This window comes from Heptranchias perlo, chromosome 11, assembly GCF_035084215.1.
Source record: "Heptranchias perlo isolate sHepPer1 chromosome 11, sHepPer1.hap1, whole genome shotgun sequence".
Lineage (NCBI taxonomy): Eukaryota > Metazoa > Chordata > Chondrichthyes > Hexanchiformes > Hexanchidae > Heptranchias > Heptranchias perlo.
The window spans coordinates 43197047-43223000 of record NC_090335.1 but is presented as its reverse complement, the minus strand read 5'-3'; the positions used below and the strand labels follow the sequence as shown (position 1 = coordinate 43223000).

Genomic DNA, 25954 nt, shown 5'->3' with positions numbered 1-25954 from the left:
CAATCTCAGGGCATCCCAAAGCACTTCACAATCAATGTTTGAAGTTTAGCCATTGTTGTACTGTAAGTAATGTACACATTTGTTGTAGCTTTTGCTTTGTGTTCTATCATCTTCAGAAGGCGCATTAACTTCATAGAGAGGTGGTATTTCCTCATTGTAATTGAATTAATTTTTCAAACAATAGTTGAAGTTTGAAGCAAACAGCCTCTGGTTATCTTGGTTGTTGTACTGACAATTGGAACAGCCTGATTATCACCTACTTTATGTTAACAGTTAGAAACTGTTAGACACAGAAAGAGACAGGGTGTGACACAGTGTCTTTCACCCATCCATTGCCTATTACTGCACCCCACTGGTTCCCTCTATGGTTTCAGACCCACTTCCTCCCAGCCGAGCACGCTGGGCTGACACCCCTTGCAGTCCTGCCCTGACCCTTCTTGGGCCCAATGTCCTGTCCATGGTTTCTGTACAGGCCCAGCTGTTTACAGTGAATCTAATGCTTTCTAATCCTTGCCACACTCCCCTGACTCCTTCCAGATCCGATGATATCTCCAACTACTTCATTCCGGTGCAATCCCATAATTGTGGAACCCCTTTGCTGTGCCAGCCTTTTCCATGTGCCCAATGGTCCATTCATATCTCTGTCCTTGCCCAGACCGTAGTTTTCCCAGCGCACCCCCGCCCCCTATCCAATGTTCCACTGGGTGTTTCAATGGGCCGATATCCCAGCCAGAACCCAATAAGTGTGCCCCCCTCCTGCTGTTCCGCTGGGTGGTTTCACAGCCATCCTAACTCTTCTTGAGCCTGATGATCCCTTCATGGCTTTTTTCAGTTGCAAAATAGTACTTGAAAAGTCAATTCCTGACCTTCACCAGGAACCTGCTTTTGAACTGTGAATGGGCAGGATTCCCTAAAGGCCTTCCCCATGACAGTGGGTAAAGCCATGTAATGTCATACATTTCCAATTTTTAATAACAAGACTTTCCCCACCATCATGAGGAAGGCTTTTGAATTAGAAAAGTGAATCTCTTAAGGGCTTATCCACTGATGAAACCCATATTATTGAATGGAGTGAATATTGGCATTGCTGTGTCAGCCAATGAGTTGGAGGCGAGGCAGGACTTGTGGCTTTGATTTACTCAAACTACAGCAAACAAAGTTTTCAGAGTAGAGCAGGATTATTTCTTGAGCAAAATGTAGTGAATGGAGGATAGTTACAGAATACAAATTATGTGTGTAAAATCAATCCCAGTTACTTACAGCAGTGCGGTCTCCAAGCGTGACTGACGGTGGAATTACCCAATTATCTCCATTCTGACTGGGACATGTGGTGTCACTATAGGCAGCCGTTATTGAAACTATAAAAGTTTAAATGATAGGGCCTTCCCCAAATCTACAACTGGAAGGACAACTTAATGTTTCCATTACCACCTCTCATCTTACACCGGTTCCATCCTACCACTTGCTGTTTCTGTCTCCCTCCTAACGCCTCCCATCACAAGTGCCCATTCCTTTCCACCCTACCCTTTCTTTGTCCCTCCTATCATCTCAAACACTATCCCACTCTAGTTTCCTCTCCCTCCTACCACCTCTCATCACAAAAAGCCAAACACGCGTTTGTTCCCATCCATCATTCTTTCGCTCTCCCTTCTAGTGCTTCTGCCCTGAGCACCTGTGCCATCATGTTCCCTGCCTTTTCACTCTACCTTCTACCCCAAGCACCCTCACCACCCATTCATTACCCTTTTGATCTCCCTCCTACCAGCTCTGGCCTGAAGCACCGACTTCTCACCTCTTCCTCTCCCACCTACTTCCCAGCAAGCACAATGACCACCTGTTCCTTCCCATTCCAGCCCAAGCACGTGTTCCATTCCACCACTTGCATTTTCCGTCTTCCCTCTACCACCTCATCTTTTCCAAGTCCCCTCTATTGCCTCCCATCTCAGCCTACATCTGTCCCTGACCATCGCCTTGCATTGAGCATTTGAAAATGCAGCCTCTGGCTGGATCCCTCCCCCACCTAGGAGCTCAAAAGATATCTACAATCTACTGAGCTACACTACTAGCCAGATGCCTCCCACTGCCTAGTGCCCTGCCATCCGATCATCCACATTCCTTCCAAAAAGAGAAACCGAAAAGCTGAATAAGACACACAGGACAGTAAAGCACAAGAAAAAGAGACAAAGAATTGAAAACAGGACAGATAACCAAGAAACTAGAGAAATCAGAAGAGAAATACAGAGGCGAGAGAAAGACAAAACAGGTAAGAGAATTTGTCCTCCTACTTACCATAAGCAATGCCATGGGAGATCAATCAGTAATACATTAAAATACTTATGTAGGGTATGCGCTCTATTGAAATGTCCTATATAAATATTTCCAATGGGAATTCCAATGTTACATTGTCAACACTTAATCTGTTATACTTACCTGATTGTTTATAATACTCTAATAGAATTCCAATGTTAATATCTTCGCTAATCTGTCATGGCTCCCTGTCACACCAACAGGTGGTGCTGTAGAGTACGATCATCGCCAGCTACAGCTTCCATAGTTGCATCTGCTGCATTCTCAAGCTTGGCCTCTGATGTCTGCCACTCGCCACACATTATGGTTTGTCCTGCCTTGACGGTCATGCAGCCACACTTATGGGTGCCCTTTCTGGACGTTATAAAGGTAATCACCTGTTTTAAAATGAAACTACTGGTTTCACAGAATCGATAAAGATAAGGGATCACAAGGAGAGGCGAGTGAGAGTGGGGAGGAGAGGCAGGTCAGACTGAACATTAAATAAATAAAGATAAATGCGGCCTTCATAGATGGAATGTGGCTTTGAGGGAGGGGGCAGCCACAACTTTATTATATCATTCTGGGCTGAACTTAATAACTTATCAGGCCGAAGCTTATTAAATAAATCATGTGGCCTAAACAGATAGAATTCGGCTTTCAGGAAGCAGGCAAGCTGCAAATTTATTGGATAATATAAATTGCATTTATTGATGCAATCAGTGATTGTTTCTTAATTCAGAATGCAAAGACTAGCACTAGAGGGGATAATATCTTGGATTTAGTGTTTAGTAATGAGCTGCAACTGATAAATGACAGAGATAGGGGAGAACCTTTTTCTTAAGACAACTGCATTATAAGATTTAAAATATGGGGCTGTAGTAATTTTAAGGGTGATTGTATGCCAGTGCTGCATTTTGAAACGGCTTGGATTACAGAAATGAAATGAGACCTAGTAATACTTAAATGAGAGGGGAAGCTGGGTGAGGATGACTGCAGCACACAAAGAAAAAAGGATACTTTTGAAAAGAATTGTGAAAGGTTATGAAGCCTAATATATCCCTATGAGGAGGGAAACGGTGTATAAAGAGAGAAAGCCACAATGGCTTAATGAAGAATTAGTTTGACTCAAAAAGATGTATTTTAAACGTAAAATGAGTAGTCTTTTAGATAGGGAACGGTATAAAAAGCAGTTAACACTAACAAAAAGAAGTATTAGGCAAGCTAAAATGAATCTGCAGGGGATAGTGGAAAAAAGCCAAAAGAATGGAAAAACAATTTTTTCTCTTGTATTAAGGGTCAGAGGCTATTTAAAGAACAAATAGGACCATTGCAGGGAGACTTATAAATGATGACAAAGGCATGGCAAAAGAGTTGAATAAATACTTCAGATCTGCTTTTAACTGTGAGAAGGTTGGATCAGCCCATTGCATACCAAATTAAACTTAAGCTCATATGAGTTGATTGCACATCGCAATGGAAATGGTACATGCTAAATTAAAAGAATTCAAGGTAGGAAAAGCACCAGGGCTAGATTTAATTCATTCTAGGGTACTGAAGGAAGTGACAGAGATCGTAAGTGATGTCCAAGTAAATATTTTCAATAACAACTTGCATTTATATGGTGCATTTATTGTAGAAAAACATCCCAAAGCATTTCAGAGACTATGTTGAGCCAAAGAAAGAGAAAATAGGAGGGATCATCAAAAGGTTGGTCAAAGCAGTGGGTTTTAAAGAGGGTCTGAAAGGAGGAAAGCAAGGTGAAGGGGTTTAGGGAATTCCAGAGTGTACAGCCTAGGCAGTTGAAGTGGAGCGAAGGGAATGTTGAATGAACAAGTGGCTGGAGTCAAAGGAATGAAGTGTTCGGTGGGAGAATGATAGCACTGGAGCAAGTTACACAAGTGTGAGGCCATGAAGGGATTTAAACGCAATGATGAGATTTTCAAATTTGAGGTGTTGGGGGGCCAGGAGGCAATGCAAGTCAGGGGTGATGGATGATTGGGACTTGGTGCATGATATGGGCAGTAGAATTTTGGATGAGCTGAAGTTTACGAAGGATGGAGGATCGGAGGCCAGCTAAGAGAGCACTGAAATGATTGTCTGGAGGTGGCAAAGGCATGGAGGAGGGTTTCAACGGCAGATGGGCTTAGATGGGGCGGAGGCAGGTGATGTTATGGAGGTGGGAGTAGGCAGTGTTTGTGATCGAGAGGGTAAGGGGCTGAAAACTCTGCTAAGGGTCAAATTGGACACTGAAGTTGTGAACAATCAAGTTCAGCCTGAAACAGTGGCTGGGAAGGAGGATGGAGTCAATGGCGAGGGTATAGCATTTGTGATAGGGTTTTGAAATTAATGGCTTTGATCCTTCCAATGTTTATGTGGAGGAAATTGCAGTACAGAGGCAGTAGGAGCTTCGCAAAAGGTGGTGGAGATGTAGAGCAGGCTGTCATCAGCATTGTACAAAAAATGCCTTGTAAATTACCCGAAGGATGACTTTGAGATTCGTTGGGGAAGTCCCCTGTAAACTGCCTGAAATGTGCTGAAAATTGAGTTTTAGCTTGAAAGCCACCCACTTTGTATGGAGTTCAGCTGTTAAATTGAATGCTGAGAAGTGGCTGGAAAGCGAAGTTTTCAGCTAGTCAAATTCAGGCTATAAAAGCTTTTAAGCTAATCAAGCCTTAAAGTTTTTAATTACACCATGAAAACGCATGTATAGAAACAAAGCCTTCTCTGGTCCTGTGTGGGACCCTTTCTTAAAGATGAGAGTGGAAGGTAAGAGAGGAGGTTCCAGGGCTGGAAGACATTACGGAGATAAGATGGGACGAGGCCATGAAAGGATTGAAACTCGAGGAAGAGAATTTTGAATTGTAGGTCAGCAAGAGCAGCTGTAATGGATGAGTGGGACTCACTGCAAGATAGAATACAGAAAATCAGAGTTTTGGATGAGCTGAAGTTTAGTGAGCGTAGGAGCCAGCCAGGGCAGCATTGGATTGCTGGAATGTTGGACTAGTCGAGTCTGGAGGTGGCAAAGCTGAGAGTTTCAGCAGAAGATGGGCAAAGGCAGGGGCGGAGGCAGATGATGCTACAGAGGTGCAAGTAGGCAGTATTTGTGATGGAGAGTATATGGAGTTGGGAGCATAGTTTGAATAGGATGGTGAGGTTGTGAACAGTCTGATTCAACTGGAGACAGTGGCCGGGGAGTGGTATGGAATCAATGGCAAGGGTTTGGAATTTGTGGCTCGGGCCAAAAACAATGCCTTTAGTCTTCCCAATGTTGTTCATCCAAGACTAGATTTCGGACAAGCAGAATGACAACAGAGAGGCAGTGGAGGGGTCAAGAGAGATGGTGTCCTTGGTGTACATATGGAAGCTGATCCCATGGCCTAGATTTTAACTTGGAGCCGGGAAGGGGGCGGGGGTGGTGATGGAGTTCATCGGACGCAAAACCCATAAGTGAAGTTGGCGGGTTGAAATCTGCGATCACAACTTAATTGAAGGATAAAAATTTTACTTCCAGGTTTCACACCTGCCAGCCAGCCAAATTGAAAGGCAGACTGGTTGTCAGGCGGGAAGGCCTGCAGTAGTAGGCAACAGCTGGGGATCGGACAGGAGGGAGGGAGAGATCATAGGCCGTGGAGGACATCGGTGGGGGGGAGGCGGGAAGAAGATCACAAGCCGGGAGGTGGAGATGAGGGGGGGGGGCGGGGAGGGAAAGGAAGCTCTGATGTTGGGAGGGGGGTGGGGGGAGTTGGACTTCATAGGTCAGGAGAAGAGTTGGCCATTTCAAGTAGCGGGGGGGGGGGGGGGTGGTAGTCAGACATTAGGGGAGGTCTCAGACATCGGGGGGCTGGGGGGTCCGATCGCGGCAGATAAGTTTGTTGGACCTGGAGGAAACACCCCTGGCTTCTCCTGGCCCATGAGCACTGCAATAAAGGCACTTACCTCATGTTCCAGCCCTTCTTGCCTCCTTTTCATTGACAAGATTCACGAGCCCCGTCAAACCCGCGCTGCAGGCGTTAAATTTAAAGCTATGTCAAATTCAATTTGAAAGGAGGTCCAGATGAAATGCATCCTAGGTTACTGAGGGAAGTAAGGGAGGAAATTGCGGAGGCTCTAATCACAATCTTCCAATCCCCCTTAGATATGGAGATGGTGCCAGAGGACTGGAGGATTGCAAATGTTACACTCCTGTTCAAAATAGGAGAGAGGGATAAACCGAGCAACTACTGGCCAGTCAGCCCAACGTCGGTGGTGGGGAAATGTTTAGAAACAATAATCTGGGACAAAATAAATTGGGCATTTGGAAAAGTATGGGCTAATAAATGAAAGCCAGCACAGGTTTGTTAAAGGAAAATAGTGATTGACTAACTTGATTGAGTTCCTTGATGAAGTAACGGAGAGGGTTGTTGAGGGTCGTGCAGTTGAGGTTGTGTATATAGACTTTCAAAGGACATTTGATAAAGTACCACGTAATAGACTTGTTAGCAAAATTAAAGCCCATGGGATTAAAGGGACAGTGGCAGCACAGATACAAAATTGGCTAAGGGACAGAAAGCAGAGAGTAGTGAGAAAGGGCTGTTTCTCAGACGGGAGGGAAATATACAGTGGTGTTCCCCAGGGGTCGGTATTAGGACCACTGCTCTTTTTGATAACCTGGATTTGGGTATGGAGGGTATAATTTCAAAGTTTGCAGATGACATGAAACTTGGAAATTTAGTAAGCAATGTGGAAGATAGTAACATACTTCAAGAGGACATAGACAGACTGGTGAAATGGGCAGACATATGGCAGATGAAATTTAACGCAGAGAAGTGTGAAATGATGCATTTTGGTAGGAAGAATGTGGAGAGGCAATTTAAACTAAATGGTGCAATTTTAAAGGGGGTGCAGGAAGAGAGACCTGGGTGTGCACATACAGAAATCTTTGAAGGTTACAGGACAAGTTGAGAAGGCTGTTAAAAAGCAAAAGGGATCCTGGGCTTTATTAACAGAGGCATAGTGTACAAAAACAAGGAAGTTACGCTTAAATCTTTATAAAACACTGGTTAGGCCTCAGCTAGTGTATTGTGTTCAATTCTGGGCACCACACTTTAGGAAGGATGTCAAGGCCTTGGAGAGGTTGCAGAAGAGATTTACTAGAATGGTCCCAGGGATGGGGGACATCAGTTATGTGGAGACGCTGGAGAATCTGCAGTTGTTCTCCTTAGAATAGAGAAGGTTAAGGGGAGATTTGATAGAGGTGTTCAAAATCATAAATGGTTTTGATAGAGTAAATAAAGAGAAACTGTTTCTAGTGACAGAAGGGTCGGTAACCAGAGGACACAGATGTAAGGTGATCGGCAAAAGAGCCAGAGGCAACATGAGGAAACATTTTTTTTTACGCAGCCAGTTGTAGTGATCTGGAATGCACTGCCTGAAAGGGTGGTGGAAGCAGATTCAATAGTAACTTTCAAAAGGAAATTGGATAAATACTTGATGGGAAAAAATTTACAGGGCCATGGGGAAAGAGCAGAGGAATGGGAATAATTGGATAGCTCTTTCAAAGAGCTGGCACAGGCACAATGGGCTGAATGGCCTCCTCCTGCACTGTCCCTACTATGGTACTATGGAAAGACCACTTAATATCATACAAGGATGTTAATTGATGCTATAAATAGCTGCCCATCTGAACTAATTATGGTCCCGACTGCGGCGAGTAGGTTACTTGCACACATCCAAACGCACCTGGGTTAAACCCGGAAGTGGACGTGTTGGAGCTGGCTTGCGGTTGTGCTCCAAAAATCAAATATTTTAATTACCCACCCACCCCCAACCAACCAGTTCTCGGGGGTTAAAATTCCCCCCATGTCTCTGGATAACGTCACCAGAAAATAGAGGTCATGTTTGGCAAACCTGATCTAGCTTTTTGAAGAAATCACTAGAATGGTGGGTCACTGAAATCCAGCAGATATCATAAGGACAATTTTAAACCCCAAGAACGAGTAGGTTGGGAGCGGGTGGGAGTTGAAAATAGTTGTTTTTTGGGTCGGGACCGCAACCCGGCTTTATTTCCGGGTTTATCGTCGGTGCGTAAAAGTACAGGCTTCCCACTGGGAATGCAAAGTCTGAAAATTTTGAGGTTGTGACCCAAAAATACAACTATTTTCAACTCCCACCTGCCCCCAACCCACCTGTTCTTGGGGTTTAAAATCACCCCGCATCTGTTTGGGTTTCCAAAAAGCATCTGATAAAGTGCCACATGAGGGACTGTGTACTAAATGGAAGTCCCATTGTGTGAAGGGAGATATGATGTGGAGATGCCGGTGATGGACCGGGGTTGACAATTGTAAACAATTTTACAACACCAAGTTATAGTCCAGCAATTTTATTTTAAATTCACAAGCTTTCGGAGGCTTCCTCCTTCGTCAGGTCGTTCACCTGACGAAGGAGGAAGCCTCCGAAAGCTTGTGAATTTAAAATAAAATTGCTGGACTATAACTTGGTGTTGTAAAATTGTTTACAATTGAAGGGAGATATGGTAAGAGGGATCGCAAGTTGACTAAAGAATCAGGAACAATGAACTTGCATTTATAACGGTCCTTTCATGTCCTCAGGTTGTCCCAAAGTGTTTAACAGTCAATGAATTACTTTTGACATGCAGTCGCTGTTGTTTTGTAGGCAAACGTGGCAGCCAGTTTGCAAATAGCATGTCCCCCACAAATAGCAATGGGAATAGTGACCTTTTAATCTGTTTTTGATGGTGTTGATTGAAAGATAATTGTTTGCCAGGACACTAAGAGAACTGTTCCTGCTCTTCTTTGAATAATGACATGGGATCTTTTATGTTCACCTAAGCAGGCACATGGGATCTCGGTTTGATATTGCATCTGAAAGATAGCACCTCCAATAATGCAGCATTGCATCAGTACTGCACTGAAGCATCAGCCTAGATTGCATGCACAGGTTCTGCAGTGGGACTTCAACCTACAATCTTCTAACTCAGAGGTGAGAGCGCTACCACTGAGCGAAAGGTGGTTTTAAATGGTGCAGCTTTCTCATGGGGTCTGGTCATTAGTGGGGTGCCACTGGATTCAGTGCCAAGTCCCCTTCTATTCATTAACAATCTGAAACAGGGCTTGGATAGTACAGCTATTAAATTTATGTATGATAATAAATTGTGTGGTAGAGTTAAGACCTTAGAAGAAAGAGTTCAATACCATCCAACACAAAGCTGTCCCTTTGATCAGCACCTCATCCATTAGCCTAAACATCCACCACCGTGGCTGCAATGTGTACTATCTACAGGTTGCCCTGCAGTAACTCAGCAAGGCTTCTTCAGCAGCATTTCTCAAACCTACAATCTCTACCATCACCAGGGCAGCAAGTGCATAGGAACACTATCATCTACAAGTCACACACCATCTGACTTGGACATATATTGCCGTTCCTTCATCATTACTGGGTCAAAATTCTGGAACTCCCTACCTAACAGCACTGTGGGAGCACCTTCACCACAAGGACTGCAGCAGTTCAAGGCGGCGGCTCACCACCACCTCCTAAGGGGAATTCGGGATGGGCAATGTATACCGACTTTGCCAACATCCCAAGAATGAATTTAAAAATTGAAATAGATTGCAACTAAATTTGGATAGGTTGGGAAAATGGGCCAAAGATTGGCAAATATGTTTCAATATGGACAAGAGTGCAATAATGCACATAGGTGCACAGGATTTGGATATAGAGTACAGCATGAGTGGATGTAGGTTGAAAGGTGACAGGAGAGAGAATTGGGAATGATCATTGACTTCTCCTTGAAGGTTTAAGCACTGTGTCAGGAAGTTGTGACCAAAGCAAACAGAGTCCTGGCTGTATTGCCTATACTGTTCACTATAAACTAGGGCCACAATAATATAAATGGCCTTGGTGAGCCCTCATCAGGAGGAGGGGGTGGGGATGAGTAAGCAACAGAGGACAATGAATGGGTGGTAGCACTGGGCCAACACCCGTTTATGCACATTAGGGTAAATAGGGTGGGAGGAAAAGCGCCGAGAGAATAGGTGGACAAGTGGGGGGGGGGGGAGGGGGTGGTGGTGGTGGATGGAGAGAAGGAGAGAGTGGAGAAGAGGAGAAGGAGGAGGGGACAGGTACGGAGGAGAGGGGGCAACTGCGGATGGGGAAGGGTTGGATCGCATTGGGCCATTGGATAATTTTCCTCTCAGTGGTAGGGGGAGCCGCACTGGGCCCAATTACATCTCCATAGGGGCAAAGAAGCGTATTTTATTTCTCTTGGGAAGACATTACATAGGGTAAGTTTTCAGCTTAAGCTGGGAGTTGGTGCGGAGTTGCTTTTGGGTGAGGAGCTGCAAAAGGTGCAAGTTGTTTCTCAGTGCATGGTGGGGGGGGAAAGTTTGCTTCTTATTGGGTGATGGTGAGTTGCAGCTCATGGGGGGCAGGAATAGGCCTGAATTTGTTCTATGTGGGGGTTAGTGGGGAAAGGCTGTTTATGTTCAGTGGGCGGGGGATGGAGTAGGCCTAATTTGTCCTCAGTGAGGGTGGGAGGGATGGATGAGGGAAGGATGACTTTGTCCTCAGTGAGGGGGGGGGGTATGGTCATTTTTGTACTGAGTGGGCACATTATGAAAGGCGAGGTTTGTGGTCACTGGAAATGGAGGGTGGCAGAACCTCTGTCCTCATTAGGGGGCGACAAAGACTGAGTTTTCCCTTAATGAGGGGGAAATGTTCGAGTTTCTGTTAAATAGGAGGAGCGAGGGGTTGAAGGCGACATTTATATACAGTGGGGTGGGTGTGGAGGAATTCTATTCAGTGAGACTGAGATCAAACTTCCTCTTATTGGGAAGTTTTTTGTACTGATTTGTGCTCAATGGAAGAGGAAGTCCTTGTTTTCTGCTCAACTAGGGGTTTTCCTGATGCTGATTTGCTGCTGACTGTAGGAGGGTTGGTGTGATTGCTTCTGCTCAATGGTTTTAGGTGAGCTGGTCAATTGGAGGATGGGGAATTCCTGCTCGTGAAGGGGGTTGGGGGGGTAGGGGAGATATGCTTCCTGTTTAGTTGAGGATTGGGGGGGTTGGTGCTATGATTTCTGCACATTCTGAGGTGGAGTGGGGGTCATACATTGTGCTCATTGGGGGAAAGGTTTCCTTAATTTATGTTCTGTGAGTGGAGTTCTGCAACAAATTTCTGCTCAGTGGGCAGGGGAGAAATTCTGCGCTGAGGGAGGGTTGTTGATGCACTGTTTTCTGATCAGTGAGGTGTGGGGGCCAGCTGTTTGCTACCTGGGATCAGATTTACTTGTTCCTGTGGATGCTTTTCCTCACTTACCATTGCCATCTGAATTCCGATGAAGGCTGTGCTTCCCTTTTTTGATCGCTTCCCCGTTTTCTTAAATCGGACTGTGTATGGTGCTGACTCGACTCTGCTCCTTGTACACTTACAGGATTTCCGATTTGAAAGTTCAAACACATGTTCAGCACTGGTTCAGTCTTGCATTGTGCTGAATTTATTAAGATATTCCTTTCTTATTTGTGTTTTCTTTACTGTGGTGCCATTATATTAATTTTGTTGGGCCAAGTCCTCTTCTGACGAGTGACCTTCCATTTTGGAGAATTACATTCCTGGTGATTATTATCTACTATACTTTGAGTTTATAGGTTCTGTTAAAATGTGATGTGTTCATCTGGCTTATTCCTATGATGGTGGAATTCTGATTTTTTTTTTTGGATGAACTGATTTAGAGTTACTAAGGCAGCTCAAAATGTGATCTAGGGGTTTCTGAGCATGGGGTGGGGAGTAAGTCTGTAGGATAGGTTTTGGGGTTCAGGACTAAAGAGGGAGTTTTGCAGCATTGGAGGCAGAATCTGTCAATATTGGGGTTTGCTGGGATCTGGCAGTTTTGGGGGGGAAGCAGCATCTAAGTGATGCGGGAAAGGGTAGTTGTGAAGAATTGGACCCAAATTGCCATTGGCCCCTTTAGAAAATGTAACATTAGGTGGCAATCCATTGTTTAAATGTGTCACACACCATCACTTTTACAGTGCCAACTACCTCCTGGTGTAGTACCTGTAGGATCTTGCATGTACTTATTGTTTTTAGTACTTAATAGATATATAAAAACCTGGAAACTGTGTAAAACATTGGCCCAGATTTTGCTTGAACGGGGCATCTTCCCTCGCCCTTCAGCTTGAAATTTTTTTGCCCTACAAGTTGCTGGAAGTGCGAGCTGATAAAGGCAGTGAGGCATCCAGGACCTTGGTGAACATTGGGATCAACAGGCTATTTTTTTTAACCAATGAGATTTAAGTATTGAGAAAGAACCAGATGAACGACAGAGAAGGAAATAGGGTGAGTTAGAGTCAAATCAGATACAGAAAGAGAAATAAAGAGAGGGAAAGAAAGATTGGCTTAAGAGAGAGACAAAAAAGAGACAGAAAGGAAAAGTAAGAAAAAAAAATTTTAAATTTAAAAAATCTAATAATTATTACCTGTAGGAATGTGACTCCACTGTTTAAATTGTTCTCTTTCTGGGCCGGAGAGGTTGAGTAGCATTGCAAAAACATAAATCTCGTCAATAAAAAGGTACTTATGCTGTTAAGTTCTAGCCCTAGCTTTCTGCGGCGAATTTAATTGGCAATTAATGCGCAAATGCTGCAATTTCATGAAACTCAAGGGGAGGTTGAGGGCAAGCTGCTGTTTTCACGAGGCTAATGGCGGAGCGGCGCAAATTGTCCAGCAGCTTGTGGGGATTTGCAATTCACAGGGTCTCTCTTCCTCGCCACAAGTTGCTGGACAATTTACATGTTAATAACGGCATGCGCATTAAACTCGCCATTATTTTGGCAGCAAAATCTGGGCCATTAACTTTTGAGCATTTTATGAGATAATTTGTGTCCGTTTATGAAACTCTGGGGTTACAAAAGGCATTATTGACAGTTTGGAGGATGCTGATGGGTGAGAATATGGTGGGAATTTGGAGCCTAACTTTTCTAAAGGGGCCAGTGGCAATTTGGGTCCAATTCTTCTCAGCTACCCTTTCCCGCAACACTTAGACGCTGCTTCCCCCAAAACCGCCAGATCCCAGCAAACCCCAACATTGACAGATTCTGCCTCCAATGCTCCAAAACTCCCTCTTTAGTCCTGAACCCCAAAATCTAACCTACAGACTTACTCCCCACCCCATGCTCAGAAACCCCTAGACCACATTTTCAATGCTCCATGATCCCGGAACTTGGTATCCATAGAACCTCCCTCTACGGTGTTCCTGGAACGTCCTGCCCAGTGCTCATAGACCCAGGGACCCACCTCAAAATACTACTAGACCTGATACTGCCAGACCCCCGACCCCTTTACAATTCCCCCTGCCCCCAGTCCCAGGGTTCTCCTCAATGTTGATATGTCAGAGACCCTGGTAATACTGTTTTGCATATGCCCCTGTACTTATAAAACCTCTGGCTCACTGTAAGACCTGCTAATATTAATTAACATGCAGCCAGAGCTATATTCTCAGGCCCTGGTCTCCCATACCTTCCTCATTCCCACTCCCTCCCAAACCGGGGAAAGGCAAATTCAATAAATTACATGACACACACTCCAACCCCGGCCCCTCCTCTATGCTCCCACTGAGAGATGAGATCATTTCTGCAGCTAGAGACTTCAGTTAGGGCCCTGGTCTCTGTGGCAGGTGAGAAGAAAAGCATGTAACACACAGAGTATTGGGTGTGCAGAAAGAAAGACATTTAGGAAAAAAAGAGGGATACAGTCAGAAACTGTACATACAGAAGAGAGAAGATAGACGAGGAGAGACTTACACAAAAGGAGAGCAAAAGAATCAGTCAAGATCAAAAAAGTGAGAAAGACATATGCTCCAATTTACCATTAGTAATCTCATGGAAAATGCACTAGTCTTTTATGAAAAAGGTCAACTTCCAGTTCACTTGCCCTGAAAGAGATAGAGTTTGAGACAAAAGACAAATTACAATTAGCTGGAAAATTATATAGTTTAGTAAGCTGATGACAGTTTAGGCTCTTCCAACAATGTCCACAATTCTGAATAGACAGCAAGTTGTAGTGTACCTCCTTTTCAAGGCTTCCCACAAGGTGCTGTGCATTTAACTACACAAAGGTATTATTTGCTCGTAGTAATAGTAGAGTTGTCAACACTCCCGCTTTGGGTGGGAGTTTCCTGAAATTGGCGATTCGTCTCCCGAGCCCTGCTGCTGGCAATTCAGGAGAAAACAACAAGCGCCTGCACACTTTAATTTCTCGGACTGCCACCAGCTTTGCCTGCAGTAAGTCGGAACGTGGTGGCCATGCTGCAATCCAATGACGGGACGTACCGCTACTTTATTGCCAAGCAGGTGAGGGTAGTGTGGGTCTACCTGCCCAATGGCTTGCACATCGACAGACCATTCCTGAACCTCACTAAGGCAATGTTGACCTGCCCGTGGCTCGGAGACAAGAGAGAATTCCTGGGCCTACCACTTAAAATTTAAACAGACCTACTCAAACTATATGAAGACAGAATCCGAATCAGGGAGTTTCAGCTCCTGACAAACAATTTGAACGCTTTGAACCAAACGTTAGAAAGGTCAGCAGCACACCTCTTAAAGTGACAGTGTTTATGTAAATAGCCCAGTAGTTAAAGGGGAATTCCTCTTCCTTCTCAAGAACATTTTTGTTTGTTTTTTCCTCTCCTCTCCTGAAGTCACTGAGGTACATTTCCCCTGACAATAACTCTCGCTGGGCCATAATTCCCCGGCACTGACTCTCACTTAGGTAGTTACCCTGGCACGGACTCTCGTTGTAGTACAGTTCTGTGGGCACTGACTCTCGCTTGAGCCTGCATGGCCTGGTCCAATTATACCCCACCCTTTAACCCCGCTTCGTCTGAAGACTACACTTAGTATTGACTCCCTGTGTGCAACATCACAGGAGATTGACTATATATATATATATTTTACAGTGGCAGTTTTGATTGTTACTTCCAAGAACTTCTCAAATTTTGAATATTCAGTTTAAACATTATTTGTATGACTATAATACAACTGACTCAGTTATGTTACATACAATGAAATCAATGGAAACTGTTCAGCTGCAGACAAGATAACTCATTTGAGTGTAAAACTGGAAAAAAAACATAACCTCACTACCCTCTAGACACCAGAAAAATGAATCAAACACCAGCAGTCTAGCACTAATGTGTTTTAGTTGATTTATACAAGAAATTGTTGATTATTCTAATCAGAGTTTGGAGACACTGGTACAGTTAATCAACGGATTAAATAATTTTAAAAATCCTGAAACAGTCTATGATTCATTTGTATGAGCAAGCTGTTGCCACCTGCTCTGATTCTCAATGGAAATCAGAAAGTGTCTGTACTGGTTTCCCCCAGGCACCTCTGCAGTTGTGGTTCTGTGCAAACCAAATGCTATTTGCTAGTCACCGTAACTAGCAATTTATTCACCTGCACATCTCTAATTAAATTCAAGATGCTAATATTTAATCCATGTTTGCCTGTTCACATGCAGTACTTCAGGAGATCCTCAACAATGCATCCCACAATTCTAAAGGAATTATCACAGATATTTTACACTACTTCTGTGTCTACGGCATATTATTGCAGGTTTCTAGTTTTGCTGAGTCACTCTCAACAATGAGGTTATGACCTATGTCCTAAGCTCAGCCCCAACAGCTCAGCAACGTGTAAAACAACAACTTGCATTTATATAGCACCTTTAACATAGTAAAACGTCCCAAGGTGCTTCACAGGAGCATTAACGGGCAAAATTTGACACCGAACCATATAAAAGAGATATTAGGACAGATGACCAAAAGCTTGGTCAAAGAGGTAGGTTTTAAGGAGAGTTTGAAAGGAGATAGAGAGGTTTAGGAAGGGAATTTCAGAGCTTAGGGCCTCAGCAGCTGAAGGCAATGCTGCCAATGGTAGGGCGATGGAAAACAGGGACGCATAAGGGGCAAGAATTGGAGGAGCACTGAGATTTGGCAGAGTTGTAGGGCTGGAGGAGGGTACAGATACACAAATCATTAAAGTAGCGACACAGGTTAATAACACCATAAAAAAGCAAACAAAGCATTGGGGTTCATGTCTCGAGGGATAGAATAAAAAGAGTTAAATTTATATAAAACCTTAGTTAGTCCACACTTGGACTACTGTGCACAGTTCTGGTCTCCATATTATAAAAAAGGATGTAGAGGCCCTGGAAAAGATGTAAAAAAGATTTACAAGGATGATACCAGAATTGAGAGATTATACCTATCAGGAAAGATTGAACAGGCTGGGGCTGTTGTCTCAAGAAAAGAGTAGGCTGAGGGGTGACCTGATAGAGGTCTTTGCAATTATGAAAAGGTTTGATAGGGTAGATGCAGAGAAGATGTTTCCACTTATGGCAGGGGGCCAAAACTAGGGGCCATAAATATAAGCTAGTCACCAATAAATCCAATGGAGAATTCAGGAGAAACTTCTTTATCCAGAGAGTGGTTAGAATGTGGAACTCACTACCACAAGGAGTAGTTGATGCAACTAGCATAGATGCATTTAAGGGGAAGCTAGATAAACACGAGAGAGAGAGAGAGGACTAGAAGGTAATGCTGAGAGGGTTAGAAGAGGAGGGGTGGAAGGAGGCTCGTGTGGAGCTTAAACCGGCATGGACCATTTGGGCCGAATGGCCTGTTTCTGTGCTGTACATTCTATGTAATTCTATGTTCAGAGATAGGGGTCGGGCGAAGCGAGGCACTGGAGGGATTTGAACATAAGGATGAGAATTTTAAATTCGAGGTGTTGCCGGATCGGGAGCCAATGCAGGTCAGCGAGCACAGGGGTGATAGGTGAATGGGACTTGGTGCGTGGTAGGATACGGGGAGCTGAATGATGAGTTTAAGTTTACGGATGAACTGAAGTTTATGGATGGTGGAAGATGGCCAGGACAGCATTAGAATAACAAAAGCATGGATGAGTGTTTCAGCAGCAGATAGGCTGAGGCAGAAGTGGAGACAGGCGATATTACAGAGGTGGAAGTGGATGGTCTTGGTGATGGAGAGGATATGGGGTCAGAAATTCAGCTCAGGATGCCGAAGTTGCCAACAGTCTGGTTCAGCCTCAGACAGTGGCTAGGGAGAGGGATGGAATCGGTGGCTAGGGAACGGTGTTTGTGATGGGGACCAAAGACAATGGCTTCGGTCTTCCCAGTAATTAATTGGAGGAAATTTCTGCTCATCCAATCCTGGATGTCAAAAAAGCAGCATGACAAATCAGAGGCAGTGAAGGGGTCGAGAGAAGTGGTGGTGAAGTAGAGCTGAATATCATCAGCGTTCATGTAGAATCTGATGTGTTTTCGGATGATGTTGCTGAGGGGCAGCATTTAGATGAGAAATAGGAGGGGGCTGTAAGAAATATGATTTCTAGACCAAATCATAGTCATGTATCCCATCCTGCGAAGCTTTAGACGCTTGGCTAAAAAGTGAGGCTCTGGGCAGACCTTGCGTCTGTGAGGATATAAAGGGAGCCAGCATTCCACAAGAAATAATATGCCTGACATCGGACCATCAGTTAAAGTGATTGGGAATATTGCAGAGACAATAGAAGTGTGAAGCAGACACATTGAGGACCAATTGTCAGAAACAGATAACATGAAGTCCCAAGGCATAATCAAAGACTCAGGACCTGGAGACAGACTAATCCTGTTATGTTAATTGTAGCAGCGTTTGTTCAGATAATTAGGTAACCATCGTGATTGGCATATACAGGATGAGCCATCTTAAATGCATCCGAATAATCAAAATACATAAAGATAAGGCATGTCCCTCCTCCATAAGATGGATAGAATTGACAACAGTGAACATCACAGAATGGAAATCTGAAAGATGTCTGGAACAATGGGCACCATGGGGGGCAGAAGATGTCTGGGACAGATAACATCATGGGACTAATGTCATTAAGCTACCAGAAGCAAATGTGCTTTAGAAAGATATATAAACTGAGGCACTATCCCACTACAAGTTAGAAGCAGTTTCTTGAGATGGACAGATCTACACACCCTACGAACCAGGCCTGATCATCCTGAAATTTCCTAGGTACAGGTTGTACAGTCGTTGTTTATTTGATATAACTGTAGTAGAAGGTTGTAATATAAATACTTGTTTGGTTTAACCGCATTAGAACGTCGTTCTTGTGTCTATAATAAAGCATGCATGTTCGGTTACACTCGGGCCTGAATCATTGTGGAAGTTATTATTAAGAAGGATTAACAACCCTTGGTAGCATTAATAACAACATATTTCCAACAGGGACCAAGGATAGATCCTTGAGGGACTCCAGAGCTAACGACGTGAGTGGGAAGAGAAGCTATTGCAGGAGAGTCTCTGCCTCTGACTGGACAGATAAGAATTGAACTTGGCAAGGGCAGACCCACCCAGCTGGACAACCGTGGTTAACCGTGTCAAAGACTGCAGACAGGTTGAGAAGGATGAGGAGAAACAGTGCACCACAGTCACATATCAAAATCACAAGTGACATCCTAAGGGCCATTTCAGTGCTGTGGCAGGGGCAGAGGTTCAAACATGGAGTTGCAGGAATGACAGGCATGGATATGGGCGACGATAACACACTCGAGGAGTTAAGGGGAAAGGAGGGGTTGGTGATGGGGTGGTAGTTTGCAAGGACAGAGGGGTCAAGGGTGGGTTGCTCTATCTACAGAGTTTTTATCCAGGGGATGTTTGCAGTGTAGCTGTTGTTGCAATATTCTGTACTCACCTGAAAAGGAGGAGCGAAAGAAAAAAAGACCCATCCATTAAAAAAAAATCAAAAAATATAATTTTTGTGTTTGCAAGTTATTTACATATTTGTTGTGTTAGCAATAAAAAAATTTTGAATGACTTTACATGTTCTTTTTTTAAAAAAAGTCATTTTTAGTAAACATAAACACCTACTTTTAACACTCCTAGAATATTGGTCTGTGAGATGCTGAGGGAACCTCAGCAGCTGCTCTGTTTACTTGGTGCTCCCTAGAGTTTCCTTCCGGGTCATCGCTCGCATTTACTTCCCGATTCCTGGCAATATGGCGGGCACTGTTCAATAGTAGCAGCGTCTGTTCAACGGGGGTAAAGCAACAATATCAGAGTCAAACCGCTGGGGAAAAAAATCAACACGGCCCGTCGCTATGGAGCGAGAGCAGCCCTTCCGCTAACCGCCGGTGAACGGACGAAGTTTCACCTCTCCGTCGGGGGGCGGATTTATGCTGCGAGCCGAAAATGGCCCCGGTTCAGGTGGAGAGTTCGCAGCTGGTGTCTACGGGCGGCCCGACCTCTGCCCCGGTCGCTGCAGCGGCGGCAGCCGTGGCCGCCAGCCCGGGCGTCCGCCTCAGCATGTTGATCGACTTCCTGCTGCAGAGGACCTACCATGAGATCACGGTATTGGCCGACCTGTAAGTACGAATGCGAACCCGAAGCAGTCCAGCGCTCTGAATGAGTTCACTCCCTCCAACTGCTCGCGCTCACCTTTCCTGCCCACTTTTTAACTTTCGCTTTGATGATTATTTTAAATTAGAAACCATTTTTAATATCTTAATTAATGTAACGGTGCTTTATATATTCACGTACGGATAGTATGGATTATTTATTTCTGGTACCCAACAGCACTGTTCAGCATCTCTTGTAGCCTCAGCCAGTTTGCTGTAGTTAGGTGCTCAAGATTATATAACATTTCTAAGTTATAAACACTTTAAATTCAGTAGTATCTTTGTACTAAGCAATATGATTACAATTGGGTACTTAAAAAAATTATTTAGTACTTGAGAATGGGAAGTGAAATACTAACTTCCAAATTTAGCTTCAGACTTCTAAAAGCAGTCTATGTGGGAGACTTAACAGCGAGTTTTAGCATGCTATTCCATAACAGGGCAATACAGCTAAACATAGTCCCACCCTCACCTGGCATCCACACGTGCTGGAAAGCAACCAGGAATTTCACCCTTCCTAATCCAGGGATGCTCGCCTGGTTGAGATTAGCTATTTGAGTAGATGCTGCGGATTGAACCTGAGAGCTTCCTTGTCTGCTAATTGCTGAACAATTGGGGGAGTCCCTGAGGTTTTTTGATGCTACATTTGCAGAATATGATTTTTGTAGCGATACCCCCATACTTTACAGAGTGGTCATTTTTGCACTTTATCAGATCCCTTACTAGGAGCTAACTTAAGCTGTATTTGTGATTTAGCAATGATACTTTATGGATGTAGATCAGAGGTATTGTAACAAGTGAATGTATTTCCAACAGTTTCTGTAGATCTGACATCACTTGTTTAAATTCAATTTGATAACTTTACACTGGAATATACTACATGTTTTACATTGATGAGAGGTTTCAGGTTTACATCAATGTAAAATGTGTCATCTAACTGCCCTACTGTGAAGCTTGAGCTGGCTGAACAGTATTGTGATGTTTAAATCTATTTTGATGCTATTTCCACAAGGCCCTATCTGTGAAAATGCTCACTGCTGTTAGTACGCACCGTACTCTCCAATTTTAACTGAACGCTGTCATTAAAGATTTTCTGGGGCAGGTGACTTTTCTGTTGTAACCTGTGTTGTTTTGTGTCCTTCATTTGTACAGCATCAACCATTTAGACAAGAACCAAATATTTAAAAAAAATTTTTTATATATATATCTTGGATGGAGGGTAATAAATCCTTAAGTTGAAAAATTGAAGGCATACTGCTCCTTTAAGACAGAAACACAAGGCTGTTGGTATCTGTCCAAAAGGGTTAACTCATTGAACTTCATTGGTTTTTTGTTTTTCTCTAAAGTTCTTATGATGTCATGCTGACAGTGATTTGGTGTAAACCTAGAACTACAATAGATTGAAGTAGTAGTGTGCCCCTCGTACTCAAGGATGATGGTGCTAACAATGAAGGGAGTCTATCATTGTGAATGAGTGTATTGCTAACTATGCAGGCCATTATGTGATGGACATTGTCGACCACAAGCCTCACGTAACCATGTTCCTGCGAGGTTCTCCTGATGATCGGTCTGAAATTGCCGATCCTTCTCTCTATATCGAAAGCAAAATACTGCAGATGCTGGAAACCTGAAATAAAAATAGAAAATGCTGGAAATACTCAGCAAGTCAGGCAGCATCTATGGAGAGAGAAATAGAGTTAATGTTTCAGGTTGATGACCTTTTGGCTGAGTATTTCCAGCATTTTCTGCGTTTACTTCCTTCTCACGTTTTCCTCCACACTGCCACTACATTGTAGCTCAAGGGCCTTCACTCCTTCTCTCACTTCAGCACATCATTGCCTCCTGACAGTTACCAGGTTTTCCCAAGAGTCAACGATTATGTTGCACTGCTTCAAGTAAATCTTCAATGCTTATCTGAGAAAGGATAGACTTGCCTTTAGAGGCGGTGCAATGAAGGTTCACAAGCTTGATTCCTGGGATGAGAGGGTTGTCCTATGAGGAGAGATTGCGTAGAATGGGCCTATACTCTCGAGTTCAGAAGAATGAGAGGTGATCGCATTGCAAAATACAAGATTCTGAGGGTGCTTGATAGGGTAGATGCTGAGAGGTTGTTTCCCCTGGCTGGAGTGTCTAGAACTAGGGGGCATAGTCTCAGGCTGAGATGAGGAGGAATTTCTTCAGTGAGGGTTGTGAATCTTTGGAATTCTCTACCCCAGAGGGCTGTAGATGCTGAGTCGTTGAATATGTTCAAGGCTGAGAGATAGATTTTTGGACTCTAGGGGAATCAAGGGATATGGGGATCGGACGGGAAAGTGGAGGTGAGGGCGAAGATCAGCAATGATCTTATTGAATGGCAGGGCAGGATCAGGGAGCCATATGGCCTACTCTTGCTCCTATTTCTTGTGTTGTTATGTGCCCTTGTTATGCCTGTGTTGCCCTGCTTTCTTCTGCGATCCATCAGTTCTCCATAAAACATCTACTTTGGCAACTGTACGTCATCCATGCTAACAACATATCCAGCTCAACAGAGCTGGGCATTGATTATCATATGTTGATACCTAAACTTGTTCGAATAAAAGTATCCAATGATTGTAACATTGTTCAAAATAATTGCAGCCCTTTCCCCTCATGTGGAGATGCCGGTGATGGACTGGGGTTGACAATTGTAAACAATTTTACAACACCAAGTTATAGTCCAACAAATTTATTTTAAATTCCACAAGCTTGTGGAATTTAAAATAAATTTGTTGGACTATAACTTGGTGTTGTAAAATTCTTTCCCCTCATAGTATTGCTCTTCTATTTTAAACTAAAATGAAGATGAGATTCCCTCCCATCAAATTCCAGTTGGATTGTTGTTTTTAGGCTTTAGATAGTTCTCTCATACTCTGCACTCAAGATGAGTCCTATAAGCAAGATCCCCCCACCCCCCACCCCCACCTATTACACTACCTGATTAATGTAGCTTTGCCTTGTTACTGTATTTATCTTACTGGTTGTAATGTGAGCACTGTCATGATTACTTCAGAAAGTGGAAGAATAAACATTCAGACTGTGATGTAGGCTATAAACTACAGAACAGGTTAATTAAAAGCAATAGATAAGCAACAGCAGCACGAAATGATACAGCAGCTTACACGATTCTAAAGGAACTTTTAACTCTGTTCCTATTGCAAAATAGTAAAGGATGCAACAATTCACTAATTCTGATGATACTAATTCTAATGATAATAAGTAACTCATGAGATCTGGGTTCTTGTTTGGATATTATCTCTGTTTATAAATATATTATAAATTAAGTGACATTCTTAATGGATTGTAATGAATATTTATTCTCTTTGATTTTGTTACAACCCAAAACAATCAGGGTATACATATTCATTTTAACTTATCCTCAACCCCCCCCCCCCCCCCCCAAAAATTGGATGTGTATTCGGTGAGCAGTTGATTTATTAGCCTAAATTTATGAAAATTTGCTGGATAAACCATGCAAATTTGATGAGCATTGGTGCTTTAAAAGGAAATGTTATATGCGAATAACGTTATGTTTATGCTGTGTTAGCTGATTGGTCTTTGCACAGTAATTGAGTCTTGTATTGATCAGTGGAGTTTTTTTATTCGTTCATGGGATGTGGGCGTCGCTGACAAGGCCAGCATTTATTGCCCATCCCTAATTGCCCTTGAGAAGGTGGTGGTGAGCTGTCTTCTTGAACCGCTGCAGTCCGTGTGGTGAAGGTTCTCCCACAGTGCTGTTAGGAAGGGAGTTCCAGGATTTTGACCCAGCGACAATGAAGGCACAGCGATATATTTCCAAGTCGGGATGGTGTGTGACTTGGAGGGGAATGTGCAGGTGGTGTTGTTCCCATGTGCCTGCTGCCCTTGTCCTTTTAGGTGGTAGTAGCTGAGGTTGATTAAGGATGATGTAGCAATGCAACATTCTGTAAAATCATGAACTGGTATAAAGGATTCACATTTATAATACATTTTCAGCTTGTACATATTGTGAATCAATTGACTTAAAAAAATGTTTATTATGGTGGTAACATCATCAGCATTCTGTAACAGGCCCTCAAAGTTCTGATGAAGTCTGTACCATATCCTGAATTGGTAATAAAATTATTAACCAACTCAGCAATTTCAACTTTGCTAAGTTTGGTGGAATTACTGTTCTGCAAATCAGAAACAGATTGGAAAAAGAAATGGAACATTTATTAATTAATTATCTTGGCAATTCAGTTGAAGTATATATTAGCTAAAAATATATCCCAAAATAAATAAGACCCGCTTGCTCTGTTTCATCCTGTACAATTATAGCACAGCTAATGAATGTCAGTCATAAAACTATATTTAAAAAGATAAATCTGTACATGATATAAATACTGTTTATTTAGATATGGAATTTTAAGCATCTGGCTACGATTTCACCCTTGAGAGTTTTGAATAAATTGACTTGCATTCAATAAAAGTAAAATGGGCAAAGTACCTTGTTCGAACAGAACTTTTCTATTGAAGGTAAAATGTGGCTTTGTGCAAATACTTATTGCAATTTAAAAACCTTAAATTTGTACAAATTTAATCAGACATGAATGAGTTATGAAGTACTTAATTATTTGAGATCTGTCGAGTCGAGTCTAATATATTATTGCTTACTAATAATTACTTTTCAGTGACTTTTTTTTCTCTTTTATTTGCAACTGACTGATTCTATTCGTTAGGGCAATCCAAAACTTAGTTAGACCAGGACTAAAAGCTTATGGTATTCTGTTATTAAAACGTTCCCAACTTTTTTTTATTATATTGTATTGGCTGGACTATCAAATGTGGAAGTTTTTGTTCATCTTAGGTCTATTACATTAATTAGTAGATGTGAGTAATTTGCTTGGTTTGAGATTTGGTATTCATATAAAATAAGATTAAAGTTTTTGAACTTGTTTAATATAGTTAACATTGCACTATGCACTTTTAGTCACTAGAGAGAGCTCTACCTTTTATATATTTCACTGAGCTTCTAGTGGCATAAACATGGCATTGTTGGATCATGGTTCTTCGAGCACAAAGTATTCCATCACAAAATAAAATTCCATTCATGACCAGCCTAAATGGTCACTATCTGCTACTTTGTGTTTGCTATAAGAAATAGATTTTTGATACAAGATGTAATTGTTTATCACTCAGCTCAGGGATTTACAATTATTGACAATAGAAATTGAAAATGTTTTAGGGAGTATTTGTGCGAGAGGTCTAAACATGATTCAGCCATTATGTCCTGTCCTCTGGAACTCTCTTTCCAAACCATTTAGCCTTTAGAAAGCTCCCTAAAAACCTATATCTTCAACTTTGCCTTTGGCTACCTCTCTAAATTTTCTTTAACTTTTGATTGGTGACACCTTTTTTCCATTATAAGAGTTCTTTTAAGATGTTCTGTTGCACAAGGAGTGCTCCATAAATGTAATTGGGAAATTGTTCTGAACAGACTGTAAAACTAAAATATGGTTTTCATCCATGTGAGCAAAACATTTGCAGAGCTTTCACTTCAGTAAGTAACTGAGCTTTTTTTTTAGGTTGCCTCGAAAGACTGACATGGAACGGTAAGTGACTGCTTTTTGCTTTTTTTTATTCGTCTTGCATGCAGTTAGTGTTTTTTTAAAAAGAAACAACTGCTTTTATATTATAATATAGAGACAATGGACAATTTTAAAAGGTTACTTGAGTAAATGTCTACGAATTTCTACATTAGTTTAAATGATCTTGTTGCCAAGTGAAGTACCAGTTATAATTTTATTAATTGAACTTATAATTTACTTGCAAAGAATAAAACTACTATCTTGATGTAGGAATAGCACTGTAGGGCACAAGCTACTGGATACGAGGAAGATAACATTTAATTGGTCCAAGGTCTAGGGCTTAATACTGTTGTGCCAAGAACACTACACAAGGACTCCCCAGTGGCTCAGTGAGTGAGTTTATTCAGTAAGTTGTTAAGCCATTCAGACCAAGAAGGTCTCAAGTCAATTGGTGGTCTGTGCTGAGTTCACTGATCTCAGCAGGGCTGGCAGTAGAAGAGCTATAATTGGCTTCAACGTTCCTGTGTTAGGGAGGAGAAAATCATCGTTCCTGCTGCTGATTGCACCTTTGCTGCAATGGCACATGTGGACTTTGGGCAAGGACAGGATTTGGCTAGGTTGTGTTTTTTTTTCTCTCCCTT

At 42.7% G+C, this 25954-nt stretch overlaps 1 protein-coding gene across 1 annotated transcript in view; it reads left to right on the top strand.

Annotated features, from left to right (window-relative positions):
• Positions 1–19334: 19334 nt before the first annotated feature.
• Positions 19335–25954, top strand: part of med14 (mediator complex subunit 14) — an 85408-nt gene continuing 78788 nt past the window's right edge. The window contains exons 1-2 of the mRNA XM_067992884.1: positions 19335–19716; positions 25311–25337. Of these exons, the coding sequence (XP_067848985.1) occupies positions 19544–19716; positions 25311–25337 (200 nt within the window). The 5' untranslated portion in view covers positions 19335–19543. The remainder of the gene's footprint in view (positions 19717–25310; positions 25338–25954) is intronic.